The following is a 25,913-nucleotide window of genomic DNA, read 5'->3' as shown; positions in this document are numbered from 1 at the left end:
GACTCTCGTCCCTTTTGAATGACCGCATTCAAAATCCACAGCTGATCCCCAATTGGCAAAGAATGGAAAGGGAAGGTCAGAAAAGAAGTTGAGACGTATGCATCCAAAGGACGGGGGTTTTCATCCCTGGCTCCTAGCACATTGGCGTCAGCGTGTTCTTCCTTGGCAGACGATGTGAGAGATAAGAAGGAAGAGGGGCATTTCCTCGAAAAGGCATGATGGTGTGGACAATGGGTGTTGTTCTGGTGCTCAGCAGCAGGAGGAGCCACAGCAGGCTGGGCGGCAGCAGGTGGTCCTGCAGCAGGTGGTCTGGCAGCATGTGGGGCGGCAGCAGGGCCGGCAGCAGCTGGACACACAGCAGCTGGGGCGGCAGCAGGGCCGGCAGCAGCTGGACACACAGCAGCTGGGGCGGCAGCAGGGCTGGCAGCAGCTGGACACACAGCAGCTGGGGCGGCAGCAGGGCTGGCAGCAGCTGGACACACAGCAGCTGGGGCGGCAGCAAGTTGGGCGGCAGCAAGTGGTTTGGCAGCAGCAAGGTGAGCAGCAACTAGACTGGCAGCAGGAAGGGCGGCAGCAGGTGGGTTGGCAGCAAACGGACTGGCAGCACCTTGGTCTGCAGCAGCTGGACAGACAGCAGCTGGGGCGGCAGCACGTGGTTCTGCAGCAAGTCGTCTGGCAGCAGACGGGACGACAGCAGCTGGGGCGGCAGCAGGGCTGGCAGCAGCTGGTCACACAGCAAGTTGGGTGGCAGCAAGTTGGGCGGCAACAAGTCGTTTGGCAGCACGTTGGCTGGCAGCACACAGAGGGGCAGCAGCTGGGTCTGCAGCAGCTGGGGGCGCAGCATGCCTCCTCACAGGCTTCCTGGCCACAGCTGCGCTCAGAGCACACGGAGCCACAACAGGAGTTGACCATGGTGTCAGCGGATGGATCTTCTAGCTTTGGTTCAAGGATAGGGATTGACTTGTGTTTGAGAAACTTCTTGCCCCACGGGCCTCTTTTATACCCCGATGAGCAACGGCTGTCAGCACGTGTAAGGGGATTTCCCTGTTATTGTTTATCATGATGGAAAAGTAAAATGCAATTAAGAAATTATTTTCTCCTGAATCTATTTTTCCTTGAACTTTGGGAATTCGTTATCTCATTTGTTTTTGCCCTCTAGAATCATCACTTATCTTTTCATCTTGCCTTAATTACTCTGCCAAATTTCTCTCCTTGGTCAATTCCTGGTTCACCTTGCCATTGCCTGCCCTCAATGACCAAGGGTATTACACATCTTTTTTTTCCGTGCATCATTCCACGACTCGTGGGGTGTGTGTGTGTGTGTGTGTGTGTGTGTGTGTGTGTGTGTGTGTGTGTGAGGGGTGGGCAGGGTTCTTCCTAAGGGATGTGGATAGTTTTAGAGGAGGAGCTGGGAACTCTACTCTGAAGGCGATGTTGAAGCTTAGACGGATTGCGGCAAAGAAAGACCCAAGAGTGATGGCCACAATTCAGACCAAAGAAATGTCGTTGTCTTGTATAAAAGCTCCAATTCGAAAGAGGTCTGCTTTCTTCTCGGGGTCTTTAGCCGGGATGGGACAAAGGGCCTCTGCGGATCTTTCCGACGTGGTGATCATTATCCACTCCAAGTGACCCACAGCATGCAGGAGATATGGCAAAAGAAAACTTCGAAACAGTTCTAGGGATTTCAGCATGCTGATGAAGAACTATGCACGTGATGGTGTCATCTTCATTATCTGCTGGGTACTCTCTATTCATGACCGATGATGGAGATGTCGGGAGAGGCGAATCGAATTGAGAAAAAAATATTTTGGTGAGGGCATGGTACCTGAGTCTGGGTCTAGGACTTTTAGACAAGAGCTCAAATCTCTCCCCTCGTCCTCGTCTGATGCCTCATCGTGGTTTGCAGGTGAGGCTGACGACTCAAAGGCTATGCCAGTCAAGTAACAGCCTTGGCAGCTCCTGTCTTTTGGCAATGACCTTATTGGCCTTCCTGTCAGCGTTTCTGTTTCCCAGTGGTCAAAGTAAGCACGGAGGAAGATGTTCAGGAGCAGCAGGCCAACCCTCTAGAGACGGAATTTTTCAGCCTTGACGGCCAGATCTTTCTGGCTTTAAACAGATAGAAAATATGTGAGACAATTGTAGGTCAAAGGAAAGAGGTTTCACAGGTTTTCCTTAAGGAAGCAGTCAAAGGAGTTCGTGGAATGTCCTGTATCACGCTCTCAAAGACAAGGGCAAACATCATTTCATGAAATATTGGATCATCATTTGTTGCAGCAATGATTGTGGGATGTGGCGACAAAAAGCACCACCTTGAAAATAATTGCCTAAGGTGGTGTTTCTTACGGTATGGATGCCAGGGTTGAAGCTTTGCTTTTTTCCTAGAGTCCTGGCATTCGATCGATTTCTTTATGGCCTCCAATTCTGGAGAGATTTTATGAATTTTGACAACATCTTCTTTTTCCCCATTCCAGTCTATGTAGTCGTCTGGTTCAGTTGCTCTTCTATTTCCTTCTGGCCCATGAATTCCGTCCATGTGAAATAATCCCCAAATTGGGTGGAGCTGGAAATGGTCGTACTTGACAGGTTGAAGGCAATGACTTGTCTTTTTGCCTGTGTTTGTTTGCTAAGACCCATGCCTTGTACTCAGTGGGTGTTCATTGAACACTTATTAGTTTCCTTTGAATAGTAGGGCATTTGTCACTACAGCCATGCCTGGAACTTTTCCATCCCCGTAGATGCTTTTGAAGCTTAGCAATGCTGACATACTTTTTGGAAACTCAGTCACCTTCCGTGCAGAGTGAGAGAGGAGAAGAGGCCTTGTTTTCGAGCTAGCGAATAGAATAGCTTTCATATTAAAGACTTCATTAAATGTTCAGTTCTTCCTGACCAAGCCTCCAATCAATCATATTCTTCACATTTTCCATTTTGCAATATTTCCATGGTTCGTAACGATTCAGCTTAAGAACGTTTAACAGAACTACTCCAGATAGTCCAACAAGAAATGCACCACAGTTTTCGATAACAGCTTTCCTTTTGTGTCCGTAAGACACTGGAATGAAGTTATCAGCCTATCTATTTTGAAATTGCGTTGTTTGGATCATGGAATGAATCAAAGAGCGCTCCTTAGGTGCCACGGTTTTGTCTCACTGTTCAGTGTAATCTGCTTTGAAAGGACTGTCATCCATCATTGTGGGTTTTGGAGCTAAAGAAATTAATTTCACTCAAGGTGGAAGTTTTCCGCTGAATCACCTTGATGTTAGGTAACGGCTAAGGTGGCCAGAATTCTGAAAAGAGTAAGTTGTCCGTAAACTGAAAGATTTTTCCAAGTCGGTGGACATGGCTTCAAGGTACCATTTGACAGTCAGGTACCATGCTTCTTCTCTGGGTCATAACTCATAGCTCATTTATTCATCATTCATATCACTGTTAGATATCTTTTCATCTTAGAACCACACACATACTTGCTATGTCCCGCAAACGTTGACACGCCTCATGCCACCTCTCATGGCTCCCCTTCCCCAAGCCCCCATCTATAGGCCTTGCTGATATGTTCCTGAAAGATGCTGAAGTCGTTCACCAAGACTTCCTTCTTCCTAGCGTCTTCTCCTCTCATGTTAGTCAGATGCCTTCTCCCGATATCTCCTGTTTCATTTGTGTCTCCAATGAAAAGAAGACTCTCCTTGGTAAGGACAACCACTCCATATCCACAGCTATCCCTTTCCGTCCCACTTACTCCTCCCGCCTGCCGCCTGCCAACTCCACACTTCCCGTGATCGCAGCGGGGGTGGCGCGTAGAGAGTGGGCGAGAATTTGGAAGGGAAAATGTGAGAAATTATCTTTTACTAATTTGAAATAAGAAGTGAGATCGTGCTGTCTTCGACTGTGATAACTTCTCAATGGAATTTCCCCGGAACACTTGAGTGCAGGCCGAAATCTCAGTTGGATGAATCCTGGAGCTTCTCTGGTTTATGTCTCCCATATCGGAGACATGAGCCTAGCTAGCAAATGTGTGCAGAAATGACATGGGACATGAAACTGTTTCATACAATCAGAAGACACTCTGGAGTTAATAGTGGAGTTCAGCTCTGGAGAGGTCATAATTTTATTTGCAAATACACAAGCAATGCTAGAAAAACGTGGCAACGTTATGATTTGGATGAACGTAGGAAGGGACTTTTCTGTTTCAATGACCTTGTTGCCTTGGTATCGGACGCAGGAAATGCTGGGTAGACACGTTCTGATTCTGATGTTTGTCCGAGACTACTTTGCTATAGGTTTGGAATGCCAGGGAGAGGTCCAAGAGCTGGGGGACTCTCGTCCCTTTTGAATGACCGCATTCAAAATCCACAGCTGATCCCCAATTGGCAAAGAATGGAAAGGGAAGGTCAGAAAAGAAGTTGAGACGTATGCATCCAAAGGACGGGGGTTTTCATCCCTGGCTCCTAGCACATTGGCGTCAGCGTGTTCTTCCTTGGCAGACGATGTGAGAGATAAGAAGGAAGAGGGGCATTTCCTCGAAAAGGCATGATGGTGTGGACAATGGGTGTTGTTCTGGTGCTCAGCAGCAGGAGGAGCCACAGCAGGCTGGGCGGCAGCAGGTGGTCCTGCAGCAGGTGGTCTGGCAGCATGTGGGGCGGCAGCAGGGCCGGCAGCAGCTGGACACACAGCAGCTGGGGCGGCAGCAGGGCCGGCAGCAGCTGGACACACAGCAGCTGGGGCGGCAGCAGGGCTGGCAGCAGCTGGACACACAGCAGCTGGGGCGGCAGCAGGGCTGGCAGCAGCTGGACACACAGCAGCTGGGGCGGCAGCAAGTTGGGCGGCAGCAAGTGGTTTGGCAGCAGCAAGGTGAGCAGCAACTAGACTGGCAGCAGGAAGGGCGGCAGCAGGTGGGTTGGCAGCAAACGGACTGGCAGCACCTTGGTCTGCAGCAGCTGGACAGACAGCAGCTGGGGCGGCAGCACGTGGTTCTGCAGCAAGTCGTCTGGCAGCAGACGGGACGACAGCAGCTGGGGCGGCAGCAGGGCTGGCAGCAGCTGGTCACACAGCAAGTTGGGCGGCAGCAAGTTGGGCGGCAACAAGTCGTTTGGCAGCACGTTGGCTGGCAGCACACAGAGGGGCAGCAGCTGGGTCTGCAGCAGCTGGGGGCGCAGCATGCCTCCTCACAGGCTTCCTGGCCACAGCTGCGCTCAGAGCACACGGAGCCACAACAGGAGTTGACCATGGTGTCAGCGGATGGATCTTCTAGCTTTGGTTCAAGGATAGGGATTGACTTGTGTTTGAGAAACTTCTTGCCCCACGGGCCTCTTTTATACCCCGATGAGCAACGGCTGTCAGCACGTGTAAGGGGATTTCCCTGTTATTGTTTATCATGATGGAAAAGTAAAATGCAATTAAGAAATTATTTTCTCCTGAATCTATTTTTCCTTGAACTTTGGGAATTCGTTATCTCATTTGTTTTTGCCCTCTAGAATCATCACTTATCTTTTCATCTTGCCTTAATTACTCTGCCAAATTTCTCTCCTTGGTCAATTCCTGGTTCACCTTGCCATTGCCTGCCCTCAATGACCAAGGGTATTACACATCTTTTTTTTCCGTGCATCATTCCACGACTCGTGGGGTGTGTGTGTGTGTGTGTGTGTGTGTGTGTGTGTGTGTGTGTGTGTGTGTGTGTGAGGGGTGGGCAGGGTTCTTCCTAAGGGATGTGGATAGTTTTAGAGGAGGAGCTGGGAACTCTACTCTGAAGGCGATGTTGAAGCTTAGACGGATTGCGGCAAAGAAAGACCCAAGAGTGATGGCCACAATTCAGACCAAAGAAATGTCGTTGTCTTGTATAAAAGCTCCAATTCGAAAGAGGTCTGCTTTCTTCTCGGGGTCTTTAGCCGGGATGGGACAAAGGGCCTCTGCGGATCTTTCCGACGTGGTGATCATTATCCACTCCAAGTGACCCACAGCATGCAGGAGATATGGCAAAAGAAAACTTCGAAACAGTTCTAGGGATTTCAGCATGCTGATGAAGAACTATGCACGTGATGGTGTCATCTTCATTATCTGCTGGGTACTCTCTATTCATGACCGATGATGGAGATGTCGGGAGAGGCGAATCGAATTGAGAAAAAAATATTTTGGTGAGGGCATGGTACCTGAGTCTGGGTCTAGGACTTTTAGACAAGAGCTCAAATCTCTCCCCTCGTCCTCGTCTGATGCCTCATCGTGGTTTGCAGGTGAGGCTGACGACTCAAAGGCTATGCCAGTCAAGTAACAGCCTTGGCAGCTCCTGTCTTTTGGCAATGACCTTATTGGCCTTCCTGTCAGCGTTTCTGTTTCCCAGTGGTCAAAGTAAGCACGGAGGAAGATGTTCAGGAGCAGCAGGCCAACCCTCTAGAGACGGAATTTTTCAGCCTTGACGGCCAGATCTTTCTGGCTTTAAACAGATAGAAAATATGTGAGACAATTGTAGGTCAAAGGAAAGAGGTTTCACAGGTTTTCCTTAAGGAAGCAGTCAAAGGAGTTCGTGGAATGTCCTGTATCACGCTCTCAAAGACAAGGGCAAACATCATTTCATGAAATATTGGATCATCATTTGTTGCAGCAATGATTATGGGATGTGGCGACAAAAAGCACCACCTTGAAAATAATTGCCTAAGGTGGTGTTTCTTACGGTATGGATGCCAGGGTTGAAGCTTTGCTTTTTTCCTAGAGTCCTGGCATTCGATCGATTTCTTCATGGCCTCCAATTCTGGAGAGATTTTATGAATTTTGACAACATCTTCTTTTTCCCCATTCCAGTCTATGTAGTCCTCTGGTTCAGTTGCTCTTCTTTTTCCTTCTGGCCCATGAATTCCGTCCATGTGAAATAATCCCCAAATTGGGTGGAGCTGGAAATGGTCGTACTTGACAGGTTGAAGGCAATGACTTGTCTTTTTGCCTGTGTTTGTTTGCTAAGACCCATGCCTTGTACTCAGTGGGTGTTCATTGAACACTTATTAGTTTCCTTTGAATAGTAGGGCATTTGTCACTACAGCCATGCCTGGAACTTTTCCATCCCCGTAGATGCTTTTGAAGCTTAGCAATGCTGACATACTTTTTGGAAACTCAGTCACCTTCCGTGCAGAGTGAGAGAGGAGAAGAGGCCTTGTTTTCGAGCTAGCGAATAGAATAGCTTTCATATTAAAGACTTCATTAAATGTTCAGTTCTTCCTGACCAAGCCTCCAATCAATCATATTCTTCACATTTTCCATTTTGCAATATTTCCATGGTTCGTAACGATTCAGCTTAAGAACGTTTAACAGAACTACTCCAGATAGTCCAACAAGAAATGCACCACAGTTTTCGATAACAGCTTTCCTTTTGTGTCCGTAAGACACTGGAATGAAGTTATCAGCCTATCTATTTTGAAATTGCGTTGTTTGGATCATGGAATGAATCAAAGAGCGCTCCTTAGGTGCCACGGTTTTGTCTCACTGTTCAGTGTAATCTGCTTTGAAAGGACTGTCATCCATCATTGTGGGTTTTGGAGCTAAAGAAATTAATTTCACTCAAGGTGGAAGTTTTCCGCTGAATCACCTTGATGTTAGGTAACGGCTAAGGTGGCCAGAATTCTGAAAAGAGTAAGTTGTCCGTAAACTGAAAGATTTTTCCAAGTCGGTGGACATGGCTTCAAGGTACCATTTGACAGTCAGGTACCATGCTTCTTCTCTGGGTCATAACTCATAGCTCATTTATTCATCATTCATATCACTGTTAGATATCTTTTCATCTTAGAACCACACACATACTTGCTATGTCCCGCAAACGTTGACACGCCTCATGCCACCTCTCATGGCTCCCCTTCCCCAAGCCCCCATCTATAGGCCTTGCTGATATGTTCCTGAAAGATGCTGAAGTCGTTCACCAAGACTTCCTTCTTCCTAGCGTCTTCTCCTCTCATGTTAGTCAGATGCCTTCTCCCGATATCTCCTGTTTCATTTGTGTCTCCAATGAAAAGAAGACTCTCCTTGGTAAGGACAACCACTCCATATCCACAGCTATCCCTTTCCGTCCCACTTACTCCTCCCGCCTGCCGCCTGCCAACTCCACACTTCCCGTGATCGCAGCGGGGGTGGCGCGTAGAGAGTGGGCGAGAATTTGGAAGGGAAAATGTGAGAAATTATCTTTTACTAATTTGAAATAAGAAGTGAGATCGTGCTGTCTTCGACTGTGATAACTTCTCAATGGAATTTCCCCGGAACACTTGAGTGCAGGCCGAAATCTCAGTTGGATGAATCCTGGAGCTTCTCTGGTTTATGTCTCCCATATCGGAGACATGAGCCTAGCTAGCAAATGTGTGCAGAAATGACATGGGACATGAAACTGTTTCATACAATCAGAAGACAGTCTGGAGTTAATAGTGGAGTTCAGCTCTGGAGAGGTCATAATTTTATTTGCAAATACACAAGCAATGCTAGAAAAACGTGGCAACGTTATGATTTGGATGAACGTAGGAAGGGACTTTTCTGTTTCAATGACCTTGTTGCCTTGGTATCGGACGCAGGAAATGCTGGGTAGACACGTTCTGATTCTGATGTTTGTCCGAGACTACTTTGCTATAGGTTTGGAATGCCAGGGAGAGGTCCAAGAGCTGGGGGACTCTCGTCCCTTTTGAATGACCGCATTCAAAATCCACAGCTGATCCCCAATTGGCAAAGAATGGAAAGGGAAGGTCAGAAAAGAAGTTGAGACGTATGCATCCAAAGGACGGGGGTTTTCATCCCTGGCTCCTAGCACATTGGCGTCAGCGTGTTCTTCCTTGGCAGACGATGTGAGAGATAAGAAGGAAGAGGGGCATTTCCTCGAAAAGGCATGATGGTGTGGACAATGGGTGTTGTTCTGGTGCTCAGCAGCAGGAGGAGCCACAGCAGGCTGGGCGGCAGCAGGTGGTCCTGCAGCAGGTGGTCTGGCAGCATGTGGGGCGGCAGCAGGGCCGGCAGCAGCTGGACACACAGCAGCTGGGGCGGCAGCAGGGCCGGCAGCAGCTGGACACACAGCAGCTGGGGCGGCAGCAGGGCTGGCAGCAGCTGGACACACAGCAGCTGGGGCGGCAGCAGGGCTGGCAGCAGCTGGACACACAGCAGCTGGGGCGGCAGCAAGTTGGGCGGCAGCAAGTGGTTTGGCAGCAGCAAGGTGAGCAGCAACTAGACTGGCAGCAGGAAGGGCGGCAGCAGGTGGGTTGGCAGCAAACGGACTGGCAGCACCTTGGTCTGCAGCAGCTGGACAGACAGCAGCTGGGGCGGCAGCACGTGGTTCTGCAGCAAGTCGTCTGGCAGCAGACGGGACGACAGCAGCTGGGGCGGCAGCAGGGCTGGCAGCAGCTGGTCACACAGCAAGTTGGGCGGCAGCAAGTTGGGCGGCAACAAGTCGTTTGGCAGCACGTTGGCTGGCAGCACACAGAGGGGCAGCAGCTGGGTCTGCAGCAGCTGGGGGCGCAGCATGCCTCCTCACAGGCTTCCTGGCCACAGCTGCGCTCAGAGCACACGGAGCCACAACAGGAGTTGACCATGGTGTCAGCGGATGGATCTTCTAGCTTTGGTTCAAGGATAGGGATTGACTTGTGTTTGAGAAACTTCTTGCCCCACGGGCCTCTTTTATACCCCGATGAGCAACGGCTGTCAGCACGTGTAAGGGGATTTCCCTGTTATTGTTTATCATGATGGAAAAGTAAAATGCAATTAAGAAATTATTTTCTCCTGAATCTATTTTTCCTTGAACTTTGGGAATTCGTTATCTCATTTGTTTTTGCCCTCTAGAATCATCACTTATCTTTTCATCTTGCCTTAATTACTCTGCCAAATTTCTCTCCTTGGTCAATTCCTGGTTCACCTTGCCATTGCCTGCCCTCAATGACCAAGGGTATTACACATCTTTTTTTTCCGTGCATCATTCCACGACTCGTGGGGTGTGTGTGTGTGTGTGTGTGTGTGTGTGTGTGTGTGTGTGTGTGTGTGTGAGGGGTGGGCAGGGTTCTTCCTAAGGGATGTGGATAGTTTTAGAGGAGGAGCTGGGAACTCTACTCTGAAGGCGATGTTGAAGCTTAGACGGATTGCGGCAAAGAAAGACCCAAGAGTGATGGCCACAATTCAGACCAAAGAAATGTCGTTGTCTTGTATAAAAGCTCCAATTCGAAAGAGGTCTGCTTTCTTCTCGGGGTCTTTAGCTGGGATGGGACAAAGGGCCTCTGCGGATCTTTCCGACGTGGTGATCATTATCCACTCCAAGTGACCCACAGCATGCAGGAGATATGGCAAAAGAAAACTTCGAAACAGTTCTAGGGATTTCAGCATGCTGATGAAGAACTATGCACGTGATGGTGTCATCTTCATTATCTGCTGGGTACTCTCTATTCATGACTGATGATGGAGATGTCGGGAGAGGCGAATCGAATTGAGAAAGAAATATTTTGGTGAGGGCATGGTACCTGAGTCTGGGTCTAGGACTTTTAGACAAGAGCTCAAATCTCTCCCCTCGTCCTCGTCTGATGCCTCATCATGGTTTGCAGGTGAGGCTGACGACTCAAAGGCTATGCCAGTCAAGTAACAGCCTTGGCAGCTCCTGTCTTTTGGCAATGACCTTATTGGCCTTCCTGTCAGCGTTTCTGTTTCCCAGTGGTCAAAGTAAGCACGGAGGAAGAAGTTCAGGAGCAGCAGGCCAACCCTCTAGAGACGGAATTTTTCAGCCTTGACGGCCAGATCTTTCTGGCTTTAAACAGATAGAAAATACGTGAGACACTTGTAGGTCAAAGGAAAGAGGTTTCACAGGTTTTCCTTAAGGAAGCAGTCAAAGGAGTTCGTGGAATGTCCTGTATCACGCTCTCAAAGACAAGGGCAAACATCATTTCATGAAATATTGGATCATCATTTGTTGCAGCAATGATTATGGGATGTGGCGACAAAAAGCACCACCTTGAAAATAATTGCCTAAGGTGGTGTTTCTTACGGTATGGATGCCAGGGTTGAAGCTTTGCTTTTTTCCTAGAGTCCTGGCATTCGATCGATTTCTTCATGGCCTCCAATTCTGGAGAGATTTTATGAATTTTGACAACATCTTCTTTTTCCCCATTCCAGTCTACGTAGTCGTCTGGTTCAGTTGCTCTTCTTTTTCCTTCTGGCCCATGAATTCCGTCCATGTGAAATAATCCCCAAATTGGGTGGAGCTGGAAATGGTCGTACTTGACAGGTTGAAGGCAATGACTTGTCTTTTTGCCTGTGTTTGTTTGCTAAGACCCATGCCTTGTACTCAGTGGGTGTTCATTGAACACTTATTAGTTTCCTTTGAATAGTAGGCCATTTGTCACTACAGCCATGCCTGGAACTTTTCCATCCCCGTAGATGCTTTTGAAGCTTAGCAATGCTGACATACTTTTTGGAAACTCAGTCACCTTCCGTGCAGAGTGAGAGAGGAGAAGAGGCCTTGTTTTCGAGCTAGCGAATAGAATAGCTTTCATATTAAAGACTTCATTAAATGTTCAGTTCTTCCTGACCAAGCCTTCACATTTCCCATTTTGCAATATTTCCATGGTTCGTAACGATTCAGCTTAAGAACGTTTAACAGAACTACTCCAGATAGTCCAACAAGAAATGCACCACAGTTTTCGATAACAGCTTTCCTTTTGTGTCCGTAAGACACTGGAATGAAGTTATCAGCCTATCTATTTTGAAATTGCGTTGTTTGGATCATGGAATGAATCAAAGAGCGCTCCTTAGGTGCCACGGTTTTGTCTCACTGTTCAGTGTAATCTGCTTTGAAAGGACTGTCATCCATCGTTGTGGGTTTTGGAGCTAAAGAAATTAATTTCACTCAAGGTGGAAGTTTTCCGCTGAATCACCTTGATGTTAGGTAATGGCTAAGGTGGCCAGAATTCTGAAAAGAGTAAGTTGTCCGTAAACTGAAAGATTTTTCCAAGTCGGTGGACATGGCTTCAAGGTACCATTTGACAGTCAGGTACCATGCTTCTTCTCTGGGTCATAACTCATAGCTCATTTATTCATCATTCATATCACTGTTAGATATCTTTTCATCTTAGAACCACACACATACTTGCTATGTCCCACAAACGTTGACACGCCTCATGCCACCTCTCATGGCTCCCCTTCCCCAAGCCCCCATCTATAGGCCTTGCTGATATGTTCCTGAAAGATGCTGAAGTCGTTCACCAAGACTTCCTTCTTCCTAGCGTCTTCTCCTCTCATGTTAGTCAGATGCCTTCTCCCGATATCTCCTGTTTCATTTGTGTCTCCAATGAAAAGAAGACTCTCCTTGGTAAGGACAACCACTCCATATCCACAGCTATCCCTTTCCGTCCCACTTACTCCTCCCGCCTGCCGCCTGCCAACTCCACACTTCCCGTGATCGCAGCGGGGGTGGCGCGTAGAGAGTGGGCGAGAATTTGGAAGGGAAAATGTGAGAAATTATCTTTTACTAATTTGAAATAAGAAGTGAGATCGTGCTGTCTTCGACTGTGATAACTTCTCAATGGAATTTCCCCGGAACACTTGAGTGCAGGCCGAAATCTCAGTTGGATGAATCCTGGAGCTTCTCTGGTTTATGTCTCCCATATCGGAGACATGAGCCTAGCTAGCAAATGTGTGCAGAAATGACATGGGACATGAAACTGTTTCATACAATCAGAAGACAGTCTGGAGTTAATAGTGGAGTTCAGCTCTGGAGAGGTCATAATTTTATTTGCAAATACACAAGCAATGCTAGAAAAACGTGGCAACGTTATGATTTGGATGAACGTAGGAAGGGACTTTTCTGTTTCAATGACCTTGTTGCCTTGGTATCGGACGCAGGAAATGCTGGGTAGACACGTTCTGATTCTGATGTTTGTCCGAGACTACTTTGCTATAGGTTTGGAATGCCAGGGAGAGGTCCAAGAGCTGGGGGACTCTCGTCCCTTTTGAATGACCGCATTCAAAATCCACAGCTGATCCCCAATTGGCAAAGAATGGAAAGGGAAGGTCAGAAAAGAAGTTGAGACGTATGCATCCAAAGGACGGGGGTTTTCATCCCTGGCTCCTAGCACATTGGCGTCAGCGTGTTCTTCCTTGGCAGACGATGTGAGAGATAAGAAGGAAGAGGGGCATTTCCTCGAAAAGGCATGATGGTGTGGACAATGGGTGTTGTTCTGGTGCTCAGCAGCAGGAGGAGCCACAGCAGGCTGGGCGGCAGCAGGTGGTCCTGCAGCAGGTGGTCTGGCAGCATGTGGGGCGGCAGCAGGGCCGGCAGCAGCTGGACACACAGCAGCTGGGGCGGCAGCAGGGCCGGCAGCAGCTGGACACACAGCAGCTGGGGCGGCAGCAGGGCTGGCAGCAGCTGGACACACAGCAGCTGGGGCGGCAGCAGGGCTGGCAGCAGCTGGACACACAGCAGCTGGGGCGGCAGCAAGTTGGGCGGCAGCAAGTGGTTTGGCAGCAGCAAGGTGAGCAGCAACTAGACTGGCAGCAGGAAGGGCGGCAGCAGGTGGGTTGGCAGCAAACGGACTGGCAGCACCTTGGTCTGCAGCAGCTGGACAGACAGCAGCTGGGGCGGCAGCACGTGGTTCTGCAGCAAGTCGTCTGGCAGCAGACGGGACGACAGCAGCTGGGGCGGCAGCAGGGCTGGCAGCAGCTGGTCACACAGCAAGTTGGGCGGCAGCAAGTTGGGCGGCAACAAGTCGTTTGGCAGCACGTTGGCTGGCAGCACACAGAGGGGCAGCAGCTGGGTCTGCAGCAGCTGGGGGCGCAGCATGCCTCCTCACAGGCTTCCTGGCCACAGCTGCGCTCAGAGCACACGGAGCCACAACAGGAGTTGACCATGGTGTCAGCGGATGGATCTTCTAGCTTTGGTTCAAGGATAGGGATTGACTTGTGTTTGAGAAACTTCTTGCCCCACGGGCCTCTTTTATACCCCGATGAGCAACGGCTGTCAGCACGTGTAAGGGGATTTCCCTGTTATTGTTTATCATGATGGAAAAGTAAAATGCAATTAAGAAATTATTTTCTCCTGAATCTACTTTTTCCTTGAACTTTGGGAATTCGTTATCTCATTTGTTTTTGCCCTCTAGAATCATCACTTATCTTTTCATCTTGCCTTAATTACTCTGCCAAATTTCTCTCCTTGGTCAATTCCTGGTTCACCTTGCCATTGCCTGCCCTCAATGACCAAGGGTATTACACATCTTTTTTTCCCGTGCATCATTCCACGACTCGTGGGGTGTGTGTGTGTGTGTGTGTGTGTGTGTGTGTGTGTGTGTGTGTGAGGGGTGGGCAGGGTTCTTCCTAAGGGATGTGGATAGTTTTAGAGGAGGAGCTGGGAACTCTACTCTGAAGGCGATGTTGAAGCTTAGACGGATTGCGGCAAAGAAAGACCCAAGAGTGATGGCCACAATTCAGACCAAAGAAATGTCGTTGTCTTGTATAAAAGCTCCAATTCGAAAGAGGTCTGCTTTCTTCTCGGGGTCTTTAGCCGGGATGGGACAAAGGGCCTCTGCGGATCTTTCCGACGTGGTGATCATTATCCACTCCAAGTGACCCACAGCATGCAGGAGATATGGCAAAAGAAAACTTCGAAACAGTTCTAGGGATTTCAGCATGCTGATGAAGAACTATGCACGTGATGGTGTCATCTTCATTATCTGCTGGGTACTCTCTATTCATGACTGATGATGGAGATGTCGGGAGAGGCGAATCGAATTGAGAAAAAAATATTTTGGTGAGGGCATGGTACCTGAGTCTGGGTCTAGGACTTTTAGACAAGAGCTCAAATCTCTCCCCTCGTCCTCGTCTGATGCCTCATCATGGTTTGCAGGTGAGGCTGACGACTCAAAGGCTATGCCAGTCAAGTAACAGCCTTGGCAGCTCCTGTCTTTTGGCAATGACCTTATTGGCCTTCCTGTCAGCGTTTCTGTTTCCCAGTGGTCAAAGTAAGCACGGAGGAAGAAGTTCAGGAGCAGCAGGCCAACCCTCTAGAGACGGAATTTTTCAGCCTTGACGGCCAGATCTTTCTGGCTTTAAACAGATAGAAAATACGTGAGACACTTGTAGGTCAAAGGAAAGAGGTTTCACAGGTTTTCCTTAAGGAAGCAGTCAAAGGAGTTCGTGGAATGTCCTGTATCACGCTCTCAAAGACAAGGGCAAACATCATTTCATGAAATATTGGATCATCATTTGTTGCAGCAATGATTATGGGATGTGGCGACAAAAAGCACCACCTTGAAAATAATTGCCTAAGGTGGTGTTTCTTACGGTATGGATGCCAGGGTTGAAGCTTTGCTTTTTTCCTAGAGTCCTGGCATTCGATCGATTTCTTCATGGCCTCCAATTCTGGAGAGATTTTATGAATTTTGACAACATCTTCTTTTTCCCCATTCCAGTCTACGTAGTCGTCTGGTTCAGTTGCTCTTCTTTTTCCTTCTGGCCCATGAATTCCGTCCATGTGAAATAATCCCCAAATTGGGTGGAGCTGGAAATGGTCGTACTTGACAGGTTGAAGGCAATGACTTGTCTTTTTGCCTGTGTTTGTTTGCTAAGACCCATGCCTTGTACTCAGTGGGTGTTCATTGAACACTTATTAGTTTCCTTTGAATAGTAGGGCATTTGTCACTACAGCCATGCCTGGAACTTTTCCATCCCCGTAGATGCTTTTGAAGCTTAGCAATGCTGACATACTTTTTGGAAACTCAGTCACCTTCCGTGCAGAGTGAGAGAGGAGAAGAGGCCTTGTTTTCGAGCTAGCGAATAGAATAGCTTTCATATTAAAGACTTCATTAAATGTTCAGTTCTTCCTGACCAAGCCTTCACATTTCCCATTTTGCAATATTTCCATGGTTCGTAACGATTCAGCTTAAGAACGTTTAACAGAACTACTCCAGATAGTCCAACAAGAAATGCACCACAGTTTTCGATAACAGCTTTCCTTTTGTGTCCGTAAGACACTGGAATGAAGTTATCAGCCTATCTATTTTGAAATTGCGTTGTTTGGATCATGGAATGAATCAAAGAGCGCTCCTTAGGTGCCACGGTTTTGTCTCACTGTTCAGTGTAATCTGCTTTGAAAGGACTGTCATCCATCGTTGTGGGTTTTGGAGCTAAAGAAATTAATTTCACTCAAGGTGGAAGTTTTCCGCTGAATCACCTTGATGTTAGGTAACGGCTAAGGTGGCCAGAATTCTGAAAAGAGTAAGTTGTCCGTAAACTGAAAGATTTTTCCAAGTCGGTGGACATGGCTTCAAGGTACCATTTGACAGTCAGGTACCATGCTTCTTCTCTGGGTCATAACTCATAGCTCATTTATTCATCATTCATATCACTGTTAGATATCTTTTCATCTTAGAACCACACACATACTTGCTATGTCCCGCAAACGTTGACACGCCTCATGCCACCTCTCATGGCTCCCCTTCCCCAAGCCCCCATCTATAGGCCTTGCTGATATGTTCCTGAAAGATGCTGAAGTCGTTCACCAAGACTTCCTTCTTCCTAGCGTCTTCTCCTCTCATGTTAGTCAGATGCCTTCTCCCGATATCTCCTGTTTCATTTGTGTCTCCAATGAAAAGAAGACTCTCCTTGGTAAGGACAACCACTCCATATCCACAGCTATCCCTTTCCGTCCCACTTACTCCTCCCGCCTGCCGCCTGCCAACTCCACACTTCCCGTGATCGCAGCGGGGGTGGCGCGTAGAGAGTGGGCGAGAATTTGGAAGGGAAAATGTGAGAAATTATCTTTTACTAATTTGAAATAAGAAGTGAGATCGTGCTGTCTTCGACTGTGATAACTTCTCAATGGAATTTCCCCGGAACACTTGAGTGCAGGCCGAAATCTCAGTTGGATGAATCCTGGAGCTTCTCTGGTTTATGTCTCCCATATCGGAGACATGAGCCTAGCTAGCAAATGTGTGCAGAAATGACATGGGACATGAAACTGTTTCATACAATCAGAAGACACTCTGGAGTTAATAGTGGAGTTCAGCTCTGGAGAGGTCATAATTTTATTTGCAAATACACAAGCAATGCTAGAAAAACGTGGCAACGTTATGATTTGGATGAACGTAGGAAGGGTCTTTTCTGTTTCAATGACCTTGTTGCCTTGGTATCGGACGCAGGAAATGCTGGGTAGACACGTTCTGATTCTGATGTTTGTCCGAGACTACTTTGCTATAGGTTTGGAATGCCAGGGAGAGGTCCAAGAGCTGGGGGACTCTCGTCCCTTTTGAATGACCGCATTCAAAATCCACAGCTGATCCCCAATTGGCAAAGAATGGAAAGGGAAGGTCAGAAAAGAAGTTGAGACGTATGCATCCAAAGGACGGGGGTTTTCATCCCTGGCTCCTAGCACATTGGCGTCAGCGTGTTCTTCCTTGGCAGACGATGTGAGAGATAAGAAGGAAGAGGGGCATTTCCTCGAAAAGGCATGATGGTGTGGACAATGGGTGTTGTTCTGGTGCTCAGCAGCAGGAGGAGCCACAGCAGGCTGGGCGGCAGCAGGTGGTCCTGCAGCAGGTGGTCTGGCAGCATGTGGGGCGGCAGCAGGGCTGGCAGCAGCTGGACACACAGCAGCTGGGGCGGCAGCAGGGCCGGCAGCAGCTGGACACACAGCAGCTGGGGCGGCAGCAGGGCTGGCAGCAGCTGGACACACAGCAGCTGGGGCGGCAGCAGGGCTGGCAGCAGCTGGACACACAGCAGCTGGGGCGGCAGCAAGTTGGGCGGCAGCAAGTGGTTTGGCAGCAGCAAGGTGAGCAGCAACTAGACTGGCAGCAGGAAGGGCGGCAGCAGGTGGGTTGGCAGCAAACGGACTGGCAGCACCTTGGTCTGCAGCAGCTGGACAGACAGCAGCTGGGGCGGCAGCACGTGGTTCTGCAGCAAGTCGTCTGGCAGCAGACGGGACGACAGCAGCTGGGGCGGCAGCAGGGCTGGCAGCAGCTGGTCACACAGCAAGTTGGGCGGCAGCAAGTTGGGCGGCAACAAGTCGTTTGGCAGCACGTTGGCTGGCAGCACACAGAGGGGCAGCAGCTGGGTCTGCAGCAGCTGGGGGCGCAGCATGCCTCCTCACAGGCTTCCTGGCCACAGCTGCGCTCAGAGCACACGGAGCCACAACAGGAGTTGACCATGGTGTCAGCGGATGGATCTTCTAGCTTTGGTTCAAGGATAGGGATTGACTTGTGTTTGAGAAACTTCTTGCCCCACGGGCCTCTTTTATACCCCGATGAGCAACGGCTGTCAGCACGTGTAAGGGGATTTCCCTGTTATTGTTTATCATGATGGAAAAGTAAAATGCAATTAAGAAATTATTTTCTCCTGAATCTATTTTTCCTTGAACTTTGGGAATTCGTCATCTCATTTGTTTTTGCCCTCTAGAATCATCACTTATCTTTTCATCTTGCCTTAATTACTCTGCCAAATTTCTCTCCTTGGTCAATTCCTGGTTCACCTTGCCATTGCCTGCCCTCAATGACCAAGGGTATTACACATCTTTTTTTTCCGTGCATCATTCCACGACTCGTGGGGTGTGTGTGTGTGTGTGTGTGTGTGTGTGTGTGTGTGTGTGTGTGTGTGAGGGGTGGGCAGGGTTCTTCCTAAGGGATGTGGATAGTTTTAGAGGAGGAGCTGGGAACTCTACTCTGAAGGCGATGTTGAAGCTTAGACGGATTGCGGCAAAGAAAGACCCAAGAGTGATGGCCACAATTCAGACCAAAGAAATGTCGTTGTCTTGTATAAAAGCTCCAATTCGAAAGAGGTCTGCTTTCTTCTCGGGGTCTTTAGCCGGGATGGGACAAAGGGCCTCTGCGGATCTTTCCGACGTGGTGATCATTATCCACTCCAAGTGACCCACAGCATGCAGGAGATATGGCAAAAGAAAACTTCGAAACAGTTCTAGGGATTTCAGCATGCTGATGAAGAACTATGCACGTGATGGTGTCATCTTCATTATCTGCTGGGTACTCTCTATTCATGACTGATGATGGAGATGTCGGGAGAGGCGAATCGAATTGAGAAAGAAATATTTTGGTGAGGGCATGGTACCTGAGTCTGGGTCTAGGACTTTTAGACAAGAGCTCAAATCTCTCCCCTCGTCCTCGTCTGATGCCTCATCATGGTTTGCAGGTGAGGCTGACGACTCAAAGGCTATGCCAGTCAAGTAACAGCCTTGGCAGCTCCTGTCTTTTGGCAATGACCTTATTGGCCTTCCTGTCAGCGTTTCTGTTTCCCAGTGGTCAAAGTAAGCACGGAGGAAGAAGTTCAGGAGCAGCAGGCCAACCCTCTAGAGACGGAATTTTTCAGCCTTGACGGCCAGATCTTTCTGGCTTTAAACAGATAGAAAATACGTGAGACACTTGTAGGTCAAAGGAAAGAGGTTTCACAGGTTTTCCTTAAGGAAGCAGTCAAAGGAGTTCGTGGAATGTCCTGTATCACGCTCTCAAAGACAAGGGCAAACATCATTTCATGAAATATTGGATCATCATTTGTTGCAGCAATGATTATGGGATGTGGCGACAAAAAGCACCACCTTGAAAATAATTGCCTAAGGTGGTGTTTCTTACGGTATGGATGCCAGGGTTGAAGCTTTGCTTTTTTCCTAGAGTCCTGGCATTCGATCGATTTCTTCATGGCCTCCAATTCTGGAGAGATTTTATGAATTTTGACAACATCTTCTTTTTCCCCATTCCAGTCTACGTAGTCGTCTGGTTCAGTTGCTCTTCTTTTTCCTTCTGGCCCATGAATTCCGTCCATGTGAAATAATCCCCAAATTGGGTGGAGCTGGAAATGGTCGTACTTGACAGGTTGAAGGCAATGACTTGTCTTTTTGCCTGTGTTTGTTTGCTAAGACCCATGCCTTGTACTCAGTGGGTGTTCATTGAACACTTATTAGTTTCCTTTGAATAGTAGGGCATTTGTCACTACAGCCATGCCTGGAACTTTTCCATCCCCGTAGATGCTTTTGAAGCTTAGCAATGCTGACATACTTTTTGGAAACTCAGTCACCTTCCGTGCAGAGTGAGAGAGGAGAAGAGGCCTTGTTTTCGAGCTAGCGAATAGAATAGCTTTCATATTAAAGACTTCATTAAATGTTCAGTTCTTCCTGACCAAGCCTTCACATTTCCCATTTTGCAATATTTCCATGGTTCGTAACGATTCAGCTTAAGAACGTTTAACAGAACTACTCCAGATAGTCCAACAAGAAATGCACCACAGTTTTCGATAACAGCTTTCCTTTTGTGTCCGTAAGACACTGGAATGAAGTTATCAGCCTATCTATTTTGAAATTGCGTTGTTTGGATCATGGAATGAATCAAAGAGCGCTCCTTAGGTGCCACGGTTTTGTCTCACTGTTCAGTGTAATCTGCTTTGAAAGGACTGTCATCCATCGTTGTGGGTTTTGGAGCTAAAGAAATTAATTTCACTCAAGGTGGAAGTTTTCCGCTGAATCACCTTGATGTTAGGTAACGGCTAAGGTGGCCAGAATTCTGAAAAGAGTAAGTTGTCCGTAAACTGAAAGATTTTTCCAAGTCGGTGGACATGGCTTCAAGGTACCATTTGACAGTCAGGTACCATGCTTCTTCTCTGGGTCATAACTCATAGCTCATTTATTCATCATTCATATCACTGTTAGATATCTTTTCATCTTAGAACCACACACATACTTGCTATGTCCCGCAAACGTTGACACGCCTCATGCCACCTCTCATGGCTCCCCTTCCCCAAGCCCCCATCTATAGGCCTTGCTGATATGTTCCTGAAAGATGCTGAAGTCGTTCACCAAGACTTCCTTCTTCCTAGCGTCTTCTCCTCTCATGTTAGTCAGATGCCTTCTCCCGATATCTCCTGTTTCATTTGTGTCTCCAATGAAAAGAAGACTCTCCTTGGTAAGGACAACCACTCCATATCCACAGCTATCCCTTTCCGTCCCACTTACTCCTCCCGCCTGCCGCCTGCCAACTCCACACTTCCCGTGATCGCAGCGGGGGTGGCGCGTAGAGAGTGGGCGAGAATTTGGAAGGGAAAATGTGAGAAATTATCTTTTACTAATTTGAAATAAGAAGTGAGATCGTGCTGTCTTCGACTGTGATAACTTCTCAATGGAATTTCCCCGGAACACTTGAGTGCAGGCCGAAATCTCAGTTGGATGAATCCTGGAGCTTCTCTGGTTTATGTCTCCCATATCGGAGACATGAGCCTAGCTAGCAAATGTGTGCAGAAATGACATGGGACATGAAACTGTTTCATACAATCAGAAGACACTCTGGAGTTAATAGTGGAGTTCAGCTCTGGAGAGGTCATAATTTTATTTGCAAATACACAAGCAATGCTAGAAAAACGTGGCAACGTTATGATTTGGATGAACGTAGGAAGGGTCTTTTCTGTTTCAATGACCTTGTTGCCTTGGTATCGGACGCAGGAAATGCTGGGTAGACACGTTCTGATTCTGATGTTTGTCCGAGACTACTTTGCTATAGGTTTGGAATGCCAGGGAGAGGTCCAAGAGCTGGGGGACTCTCGTCCCTTTTGAATGACCGCATTCAAAATCCACAGCTGATCCCCAATTGGCAAAGAATGGAAAGGGAAGGTCAGAAAAGAAGTTGAGACGTATGCATCCAAAGGACGGGGGTTTTCATCCCTGGCTCCTAGCACATTGGCGTCAGCGTGTTCTTCCTTGGCAGACGATGTGAGAGATAAGAAGGAAGAGGGGCATTTCCTCGAAAAGGCATGATGGTGTGGACAATGGGTGTTGTTCTGGTGCTCAGCAGCAGGAGGAGCCACAGCAGGCTGGGCGGCAGCAGGTGGTCCTGCAGCAGGTGGTCTGGCAGCATGTGGGGCGGCAGCAGGGCCGGCAGCAGCTGGACACACAGCAGCTGGGGCGGCAGCAGGGCCGGCAGCAGCTGGACACACAGCAGCTGGGGCGGCAGCAGGGCTGGCAGCAGCTGGACACACAGCAGCTGGGGCGGCAGCAGGGCTGGCAGCAGCTGGACACACAGCAGCTGGGGCGGCAGCAAGTTGGGCGGCAGCAAGTGGTTTGGCAGCAGCAAGGTGAGCAGCAACTAGACTGGCAGCAGGAAGGGCGGCAGCAGGTGGGTTGGCAGCAAACGGACTGGCAGCACCTTGGTCTGCAGCAGCTGGACAGACAGCAGCTGGGGCGGCAGCACGTGGTTCTGCAGCAAGTCGTCTGGCAGCAGACGGGACGACAGCAGCTGGGGCGGCAGCAGGGCTGGCAGCAGCTGGTCACACAGCAAGTTGGGCGGCAGCAAGTTGGGCGGCAACAAGTCGTTTGGCAGCACGTTGGCTGGCAGCACACAGAGGGGCAGCAGCTGGGTCTGCAGCAGCTGGGGGCGCAGCATGCCTCCTCACAGGCTTCCTGGCCACAGCTGCGCTCAGAGCACACGGAGCCACAACAGGAGTTGACCATGGTGTCAGCGGATGGATCTTCTAGCTTTGGTTCAAGGATAGGGATTGACTTGTGTTTGAGAAACTTCTTGCCCCACGGGCCTCTTTTATACCCCGATGAGCAACGGCTGTCAGCACGTGTAAGGGGATTTCCCTGTTATTGTTTATCATGATGGAAAAGTAAAATGCAATTAAGAAATTATTTTCTCCTGAATCTATTTTTCCTTGAACTTTGGGAATTCGTCATCTCATTTGTTTTTGCCCTCTAGAATCATCACTTATCTTTTCATCTTGCCTTAATTACTCTGCCAAATTTCTCTCCTTGGTCAATTCCTGGTTCACCTTGCCATTGCCTGCCCTCAATGACCAAGGGTATTACACATCTTTTTTTTCCGTGCATCATTCCACGACTCGTGGGGTGTGTGTGTGTGTGTGTGTGTGTGTGTGTGTGTGTGTGTGTGTGTGTGTGTGTGAGGGGTGGGCAGGGTTCTTCCTAAGGGATGTGGATAGTTTTAGAGGAGGAGCTGGGAACTCTACTCTGAAGGCGATGTTGAAGCTTAGACGGATTGCGGCAAAGAAAGACCCAAGAGTGATGGCCACAATTCAGACCAAAGAAATGTCGTTGTCTTGTATAAAAGCTCCAATTCGAAAGAGGTCTGCTTTCTTCTCGGGGTCTTTAGCCGGGATGGGACAAAGGGCCTCTGCGGATCTTTCCGACGTGGTGATCATTATCCACTCCAAGTGACCCACAGCATGCAGGAGATATGGCAAAAGAAAACTTCGAAACAGTTCTAGGGATTTCAGCATGCTGATGAAGAACTATGCACGTGATGGTGTCATCTTCATTATCTGCTGGGTACTCTCTATTCATGACTGATGATGGAGATGTCGGGAGAGGCGAATCGAATTGAGAAAGAAATATTTTGGTGAGGGCATGGTACCTGAGTCTGGGTCTAGGACTTTTAGACAAGAGCTCAAATCTCTCCCCTCGTCCTCGTCTGATGCCTCATCATGGTTTGCAGGTGAGGCTGACGACTCAAAGGCTATGCCAGTCAAGTAACAGCCTTGGCAGCTCCTGTCTTTTGGCAATGACCTTATTGGCCTTCCTGTCAGCGTTTCTGTTTCCCAGTGGTCAAAGTAAGCACGGAGGAAGAAGTTCAGGAGCAGCAGGCCAACTCTCTAGAGACGGAATTTTTCAGCCTTGACGGCCAGATCTTTCTGGCTTTAAACAGATAGAAAATACGTGAGACACTTGTAGGTCAAAGGAAAGAGGTTTCACAGGTTTTCCTTAAGGAAGCAGTCAAAGGAGTTCGTGGAATGTCCTGTATCACGCTCTCAAAGACAAGGGCAAACATCATTTCATGAAATATTGGATCATCATTTGTTGCAGCAATGATTATGGGATGTGGCGACAAAAAGCACCACCTTGAAAATAATTGCCTAAGGTGGTGTTTCTTACGGTATGGATGCCAGGGTTGAAGCTTTGCTTTTTTCCTAGAGTCCTGGCATTCGATCGATTTCTTTATGGCCTCCAATTCTGGAGAGATTTTATGAATTTTGACAACATCTTCTTTTTCCCCATTCCAGTCTATGTAGTCGTCTGGTTCAGTTGCTCTTCTATTTCCTTCTGGCCCATGAATTCCGTCCATGTGAAATAATCCCCAAATTGGGTGGAGCTGGAAATGGTCGTACTTGACAGGTTGAAGGCAATGACTTGTCTTTTTGCCTGTGTTTGTTTGCTAAGACCCATGCCTTGTACTCAGTGGGTGTTCATTGAACACTTATTAGTTTCCTTTGAATAGTAGGGCATTTGTCACTACAGCCATGCCTGGAACTTTTCCATCCCCGTAGATGCTTTTGAAGCTTAGCAATGCTGACATACTTTTTGGAAACTCAGTCACCTTCCGTGCAGAGTGAGAGAGGAGAAGAGGCCTTGTTTTCGAGCTAGCGAATAGAATAGCTTTCATATTAAAGACTTCATTAAATGTTCAGTTCTTCCTGACCAAGCCTCCAATCAATCATATTCTTCACATTTCCCATTTTGCAATATTTCCATGGTTCGTAACGATTCAGCTTAAGAACGTTTAACAGAACTACTCCAGATAGTCCAACAAGAAATGCACCACAGTTTTCGATAACAGCTTTCCTTTTGTGTCCGTAAGACACTGGAATGAAGTTATCAGCCTATCTATTTTGAAATTGCGTTGTTTGGATCATGGAATGAATCAAAGAGCGCTCCTTAGGTGCCACGGTTTTGTCTCACTGTTCAGTGTAATCTGCTTTGAAAGGACTGTCATCCATCATTGTGGGTTTTGGAGCTAAAGAAATTAATTTCACTCAAGGTGGAAGTTTTCCGCTGAATCACCTTGATGTTAGGTAACGGCTAAGGTGGCCAGAATTCTGAAAAGAGTAAGTTGTCCGTAAACTGAAAGATTTTTCCAAGTCGGTGGACATGGCTTCAAGGTACCATTTGACAGTCAGGTACCATGCTTCTTCTCTGGGTCATAACTCATAGCTCATTTATTCATCATTCATATCACTGTTAGATATCTTTTCATCTTAGAACCACACACATACTTGCTATGTCCCGCAAACGTTGACACGCCTCATGCCACCTCTCATGGCTCCCCTTCCCCAAGCCCCCATCTATAGGCCTTGCTGATATGTTCCTGAAAGATGCTGAAGTCGTTCACCAAGACTTCCTTCTTCCTAGCGTCTTCTCCTCTCATGTTAGTCAGATGCCTTCTCCCGATATCTCCTGTTTCATTTGTGTCTCCAATGAAAAGAAGACTCTCCTTGGTAAGGACAACCACTCCATATCCACAGCTATCCCTTTCCGTCCCACTTACTCCTCCCGCCTGCCGCCTGCCAACTCCACACTTCCCGTGATCGCAGCGGGGGTGGCGCGTAGAGAGTGGGCGAGAATTTGGAAGGGAAAATGTGAGAAATTATCTTTTACTAATTTGAAATAAGAAGTGAGATCGTGCTGTCTTCGACTGTGATAACTTCTCAATGGAATTTCCCCGGAACACTTGAGTGCAGGCCGAAATCTCAGTTGGATGAATCCTGGAGCTTCTCTGGTTTATGTCTCCCATATCGGAGACATGAGCCTAGCTAGCAAATGTGTGCAGAAATGACATGGGACATGAAACTGTTTCATACAATCAGAAGACAGTCTGGAGTTAATAGTGGAGTTCAGCTCTGGAGAGGTCATAATTTTATTTGCAAATACACAAGCAATGCTAGAAAAACGTGGCAACGTTATGATTTGGATGAACGTAGGAAGGGACTTTTCTGTTTCAATGACCTTGTTGCCTTGGTATCGGACGCAGGAAATGCTGGGTAGACACGTTCTGATTCTGATGTTTGTCCGAGACTACTTTGCTATAGGTTTGGAATGCCAGGGAGAGGTCCAAGAGCTGGGGGACTCTCGTCCCTTTTGAATGACCGCATTCAAAATCCACAGCTGATCCCCAATTGGCAAAGAATGGAAAGGGAAGGTCAGAAAAGAAGTTGAGACATAT

At 48.1% G+C, this 25,913-nt stretch overlaps 6 protein-coding genes across 15 annotated transcripts; all 6 read right to left on the bottom strand.

Moving 5' to 3' along the window:
- Positions 1–249: 249 nt before the first annotated feature.
- LOC140528514 (uncharacterized) lies at positions 250–2,269 on the bottom strand. Of its 4 annotated transcripts, none has more exons than XM_072646408.1 (2): positions 437–2,269; positions 250–295 (listed from the first exon to the last, which is right to left on the bottom strand). In XM_072646408.1, exons 1-2 carry the CDS (start codon positions 910–912, stop codon positions 250–252), a joined length of 522 nt encoding a protein of 173 aa, XP_072502509.1. In that variant the 5' UTR covers positions 913–2,269. The 4 variants fall into 4 exon arrangements, with proteins under 4 accessions (XP_072502509.1, XP_072502510.1, XP_072502508.1 ...); XM_072646409.1 differs by having other exon boundaries at positions 479–2,269; XM_072646407.1 differs by having other exon boundaries at positions 250–846; positions 889–2,269.
- Positions 2,270–4,558: 2,289 nt separating this feature from the next.
- On the bottom strand, positions 4,559–8,349 carry LOC140528512 (uncharacterized). 2 transcript variants are annotated; one of them, XM_072646405.1, is made up of 2 exons: positions 4,746–8,349; positions 4,559–4,604 (listed from the first exon to the last, which is right to left on the bottom strand). In XM_072646405.1, the coding sequence occupies exons 1-2, from the start codon at positions 5,219–5,221 to the stop codon at positions 4,559–4,561; spliced, it is 522 nt and encodes a 173-aa protein (XP_072502506.1). In that variant the 5' UTR covers positions 5,222–8,349. The 2 variants fall into 2 exon arrangements, with proteins under 2 accessions (XP_072502506.1, XP_072502505.1); XM_072646404.1 differs by having other exon boundaries at positions 4,559–8,349.
- A 524-nt stretch (positions 8,350–8,873) lies between these two features.
- On the bottom strand, positions 8,874–10,200 carry LOC140524016 (uncharacterized). 2 transcript variants are annotated; one of them, XM_072638544.1, is made up of 2 exons: positions 9,061–10,200; positions 8,874–8,919 (listed from the first exon to the last, which is right to left on the bottom strand). In XM_072638544.1, exons 1-2 carry the CDS (start codon positions 9,534–9,536, stop codon positions 8,874–8,876), a joined length of 522 nt encoding a protein of 173 aa, XP_072494645.1. In that variant the 5' UTR covers positions 9,537–10,200. The 2 variants fall into 2 exon arrangements, with proteins under 2 accessions (XP_072494645.1, XP_072494644.1); XM_072638543.1 differs by having other exon boundaries at positions 8,874–10,200.
- A 2,967-nt stretch (positions 10,201–13,167) lies between these two features.
- Positions 13,168–14,174, bottom strand: LOC140524015 (uncharacterized). Of its 2 annotated transcripts, XM_072638542.1 has the most exons (2): positions 13,355–14,174; positions 13,168–13,213 (listed from the first exon to the last, which is right to left on the bottom strand). In XM_072638542.1, the coding sequence occupies exons 1-2, from the start codon at positions 13,828–13,830 to the stop codon at positions 13,168–13,170; spliced, it is 522 nt and encodes a 173-aa protein (XP_072494643.1). In that variant the 5' UTR covers positions 13,831–14,174. The 2 variants fall into 2 exon arrangements, with proteins under 2 accessions (XP_072494643.1, XP_072494642.1); XM_072638541.1 differs by having other exon boundaries at positions 13,168–14,174.
- Positions 14,175–17,456: 3,282 nt separating this feature from the next.
- LOC140524014 (uncharacterized) lies at positions 17,457–18,295 on the bottom strand. 3 transcript variants are annotated; one of them, XM_072638540.1, is made up of 3 exons: positions 18,054–18,295; positions 17,560–17,921; positions 17,457–17,502 (listed from the first exon to the last, which is right to left on the bottom strand). In XM_072638540.1, the coding sequence occupies exons 1-3, from the start codon at positions 18,117–18,119 to the stop codon at positions 17,457–17,459; spliced, it is 474 nt and encodes a 157-aa protein (XP_072494641.1). In that variant the 5' UTR covers positions 18,120–18,295. The 3 variants fall into 3 exon arrangements, with proteins under 3 accessions (XP_072494641.1, XP_072494640.1, XP_072494639.1); XM_072638539.1 differs by having other exon boundaries at positions 17,644–18,295; XM_072638538.1 differs by having other exon boundaries at positions 17,457–18,295.
- A 3,453-nt stretch (positions 18,296–21,748) lies between these two features.
- LOC140524013 (uncharacterized) lies at positions 21,749–22,614 on the bottom strand. Of its 2 annotated transcripts, XM_072638537.1 has the most exons (2): positions 21,936–22,614; positions 21,749–21,794 (listed from the first exon to the last, which is right to left on the bottom strand). In XM_072638537.1, the coding sequence occupies exons 1-2, from the start codon at positions 22,409–22,411 to the stop codon at positions 21,749–21,751; spliced, it is 522 nt and encodes a 173-aa protein (XP_072494638.1). In that variant the 5' UTR covers positions 22,412–22,614. The 2 variants fall into 2 exon arrangements, with proteins under 2 accessions (XP_072494638.1, XP_072494637.1); XM_072638536.1 differs by having other exon boundaries at positions 21,749–22,614.
- Between the last annotated feature and the right edge of the window lie 3,299 nt (positions 22,615–25,913).

This window comes from Notamacropus eugenii, chromosome 2 (genome assembly GCF_028372415.1).
Source record: "Notamacropus eugenii isolate mMacEug1 chromosome 2, mMacEug1.pri_v2, whole genome shotgun sequence".
NCBI classification, from domain to species: domain Eukaryota; kingdom Metazoa; phylum Chordata; class Mammalia; order Diprotodontia; family Macropodidae; genus Notamacropus; species Notamacropus eugenii.
The sequence above is the reverse complement of the archived record's forward strand: the minus strand, read 5'-3'. Positions and strand labels throughout refer to the sequence as shown.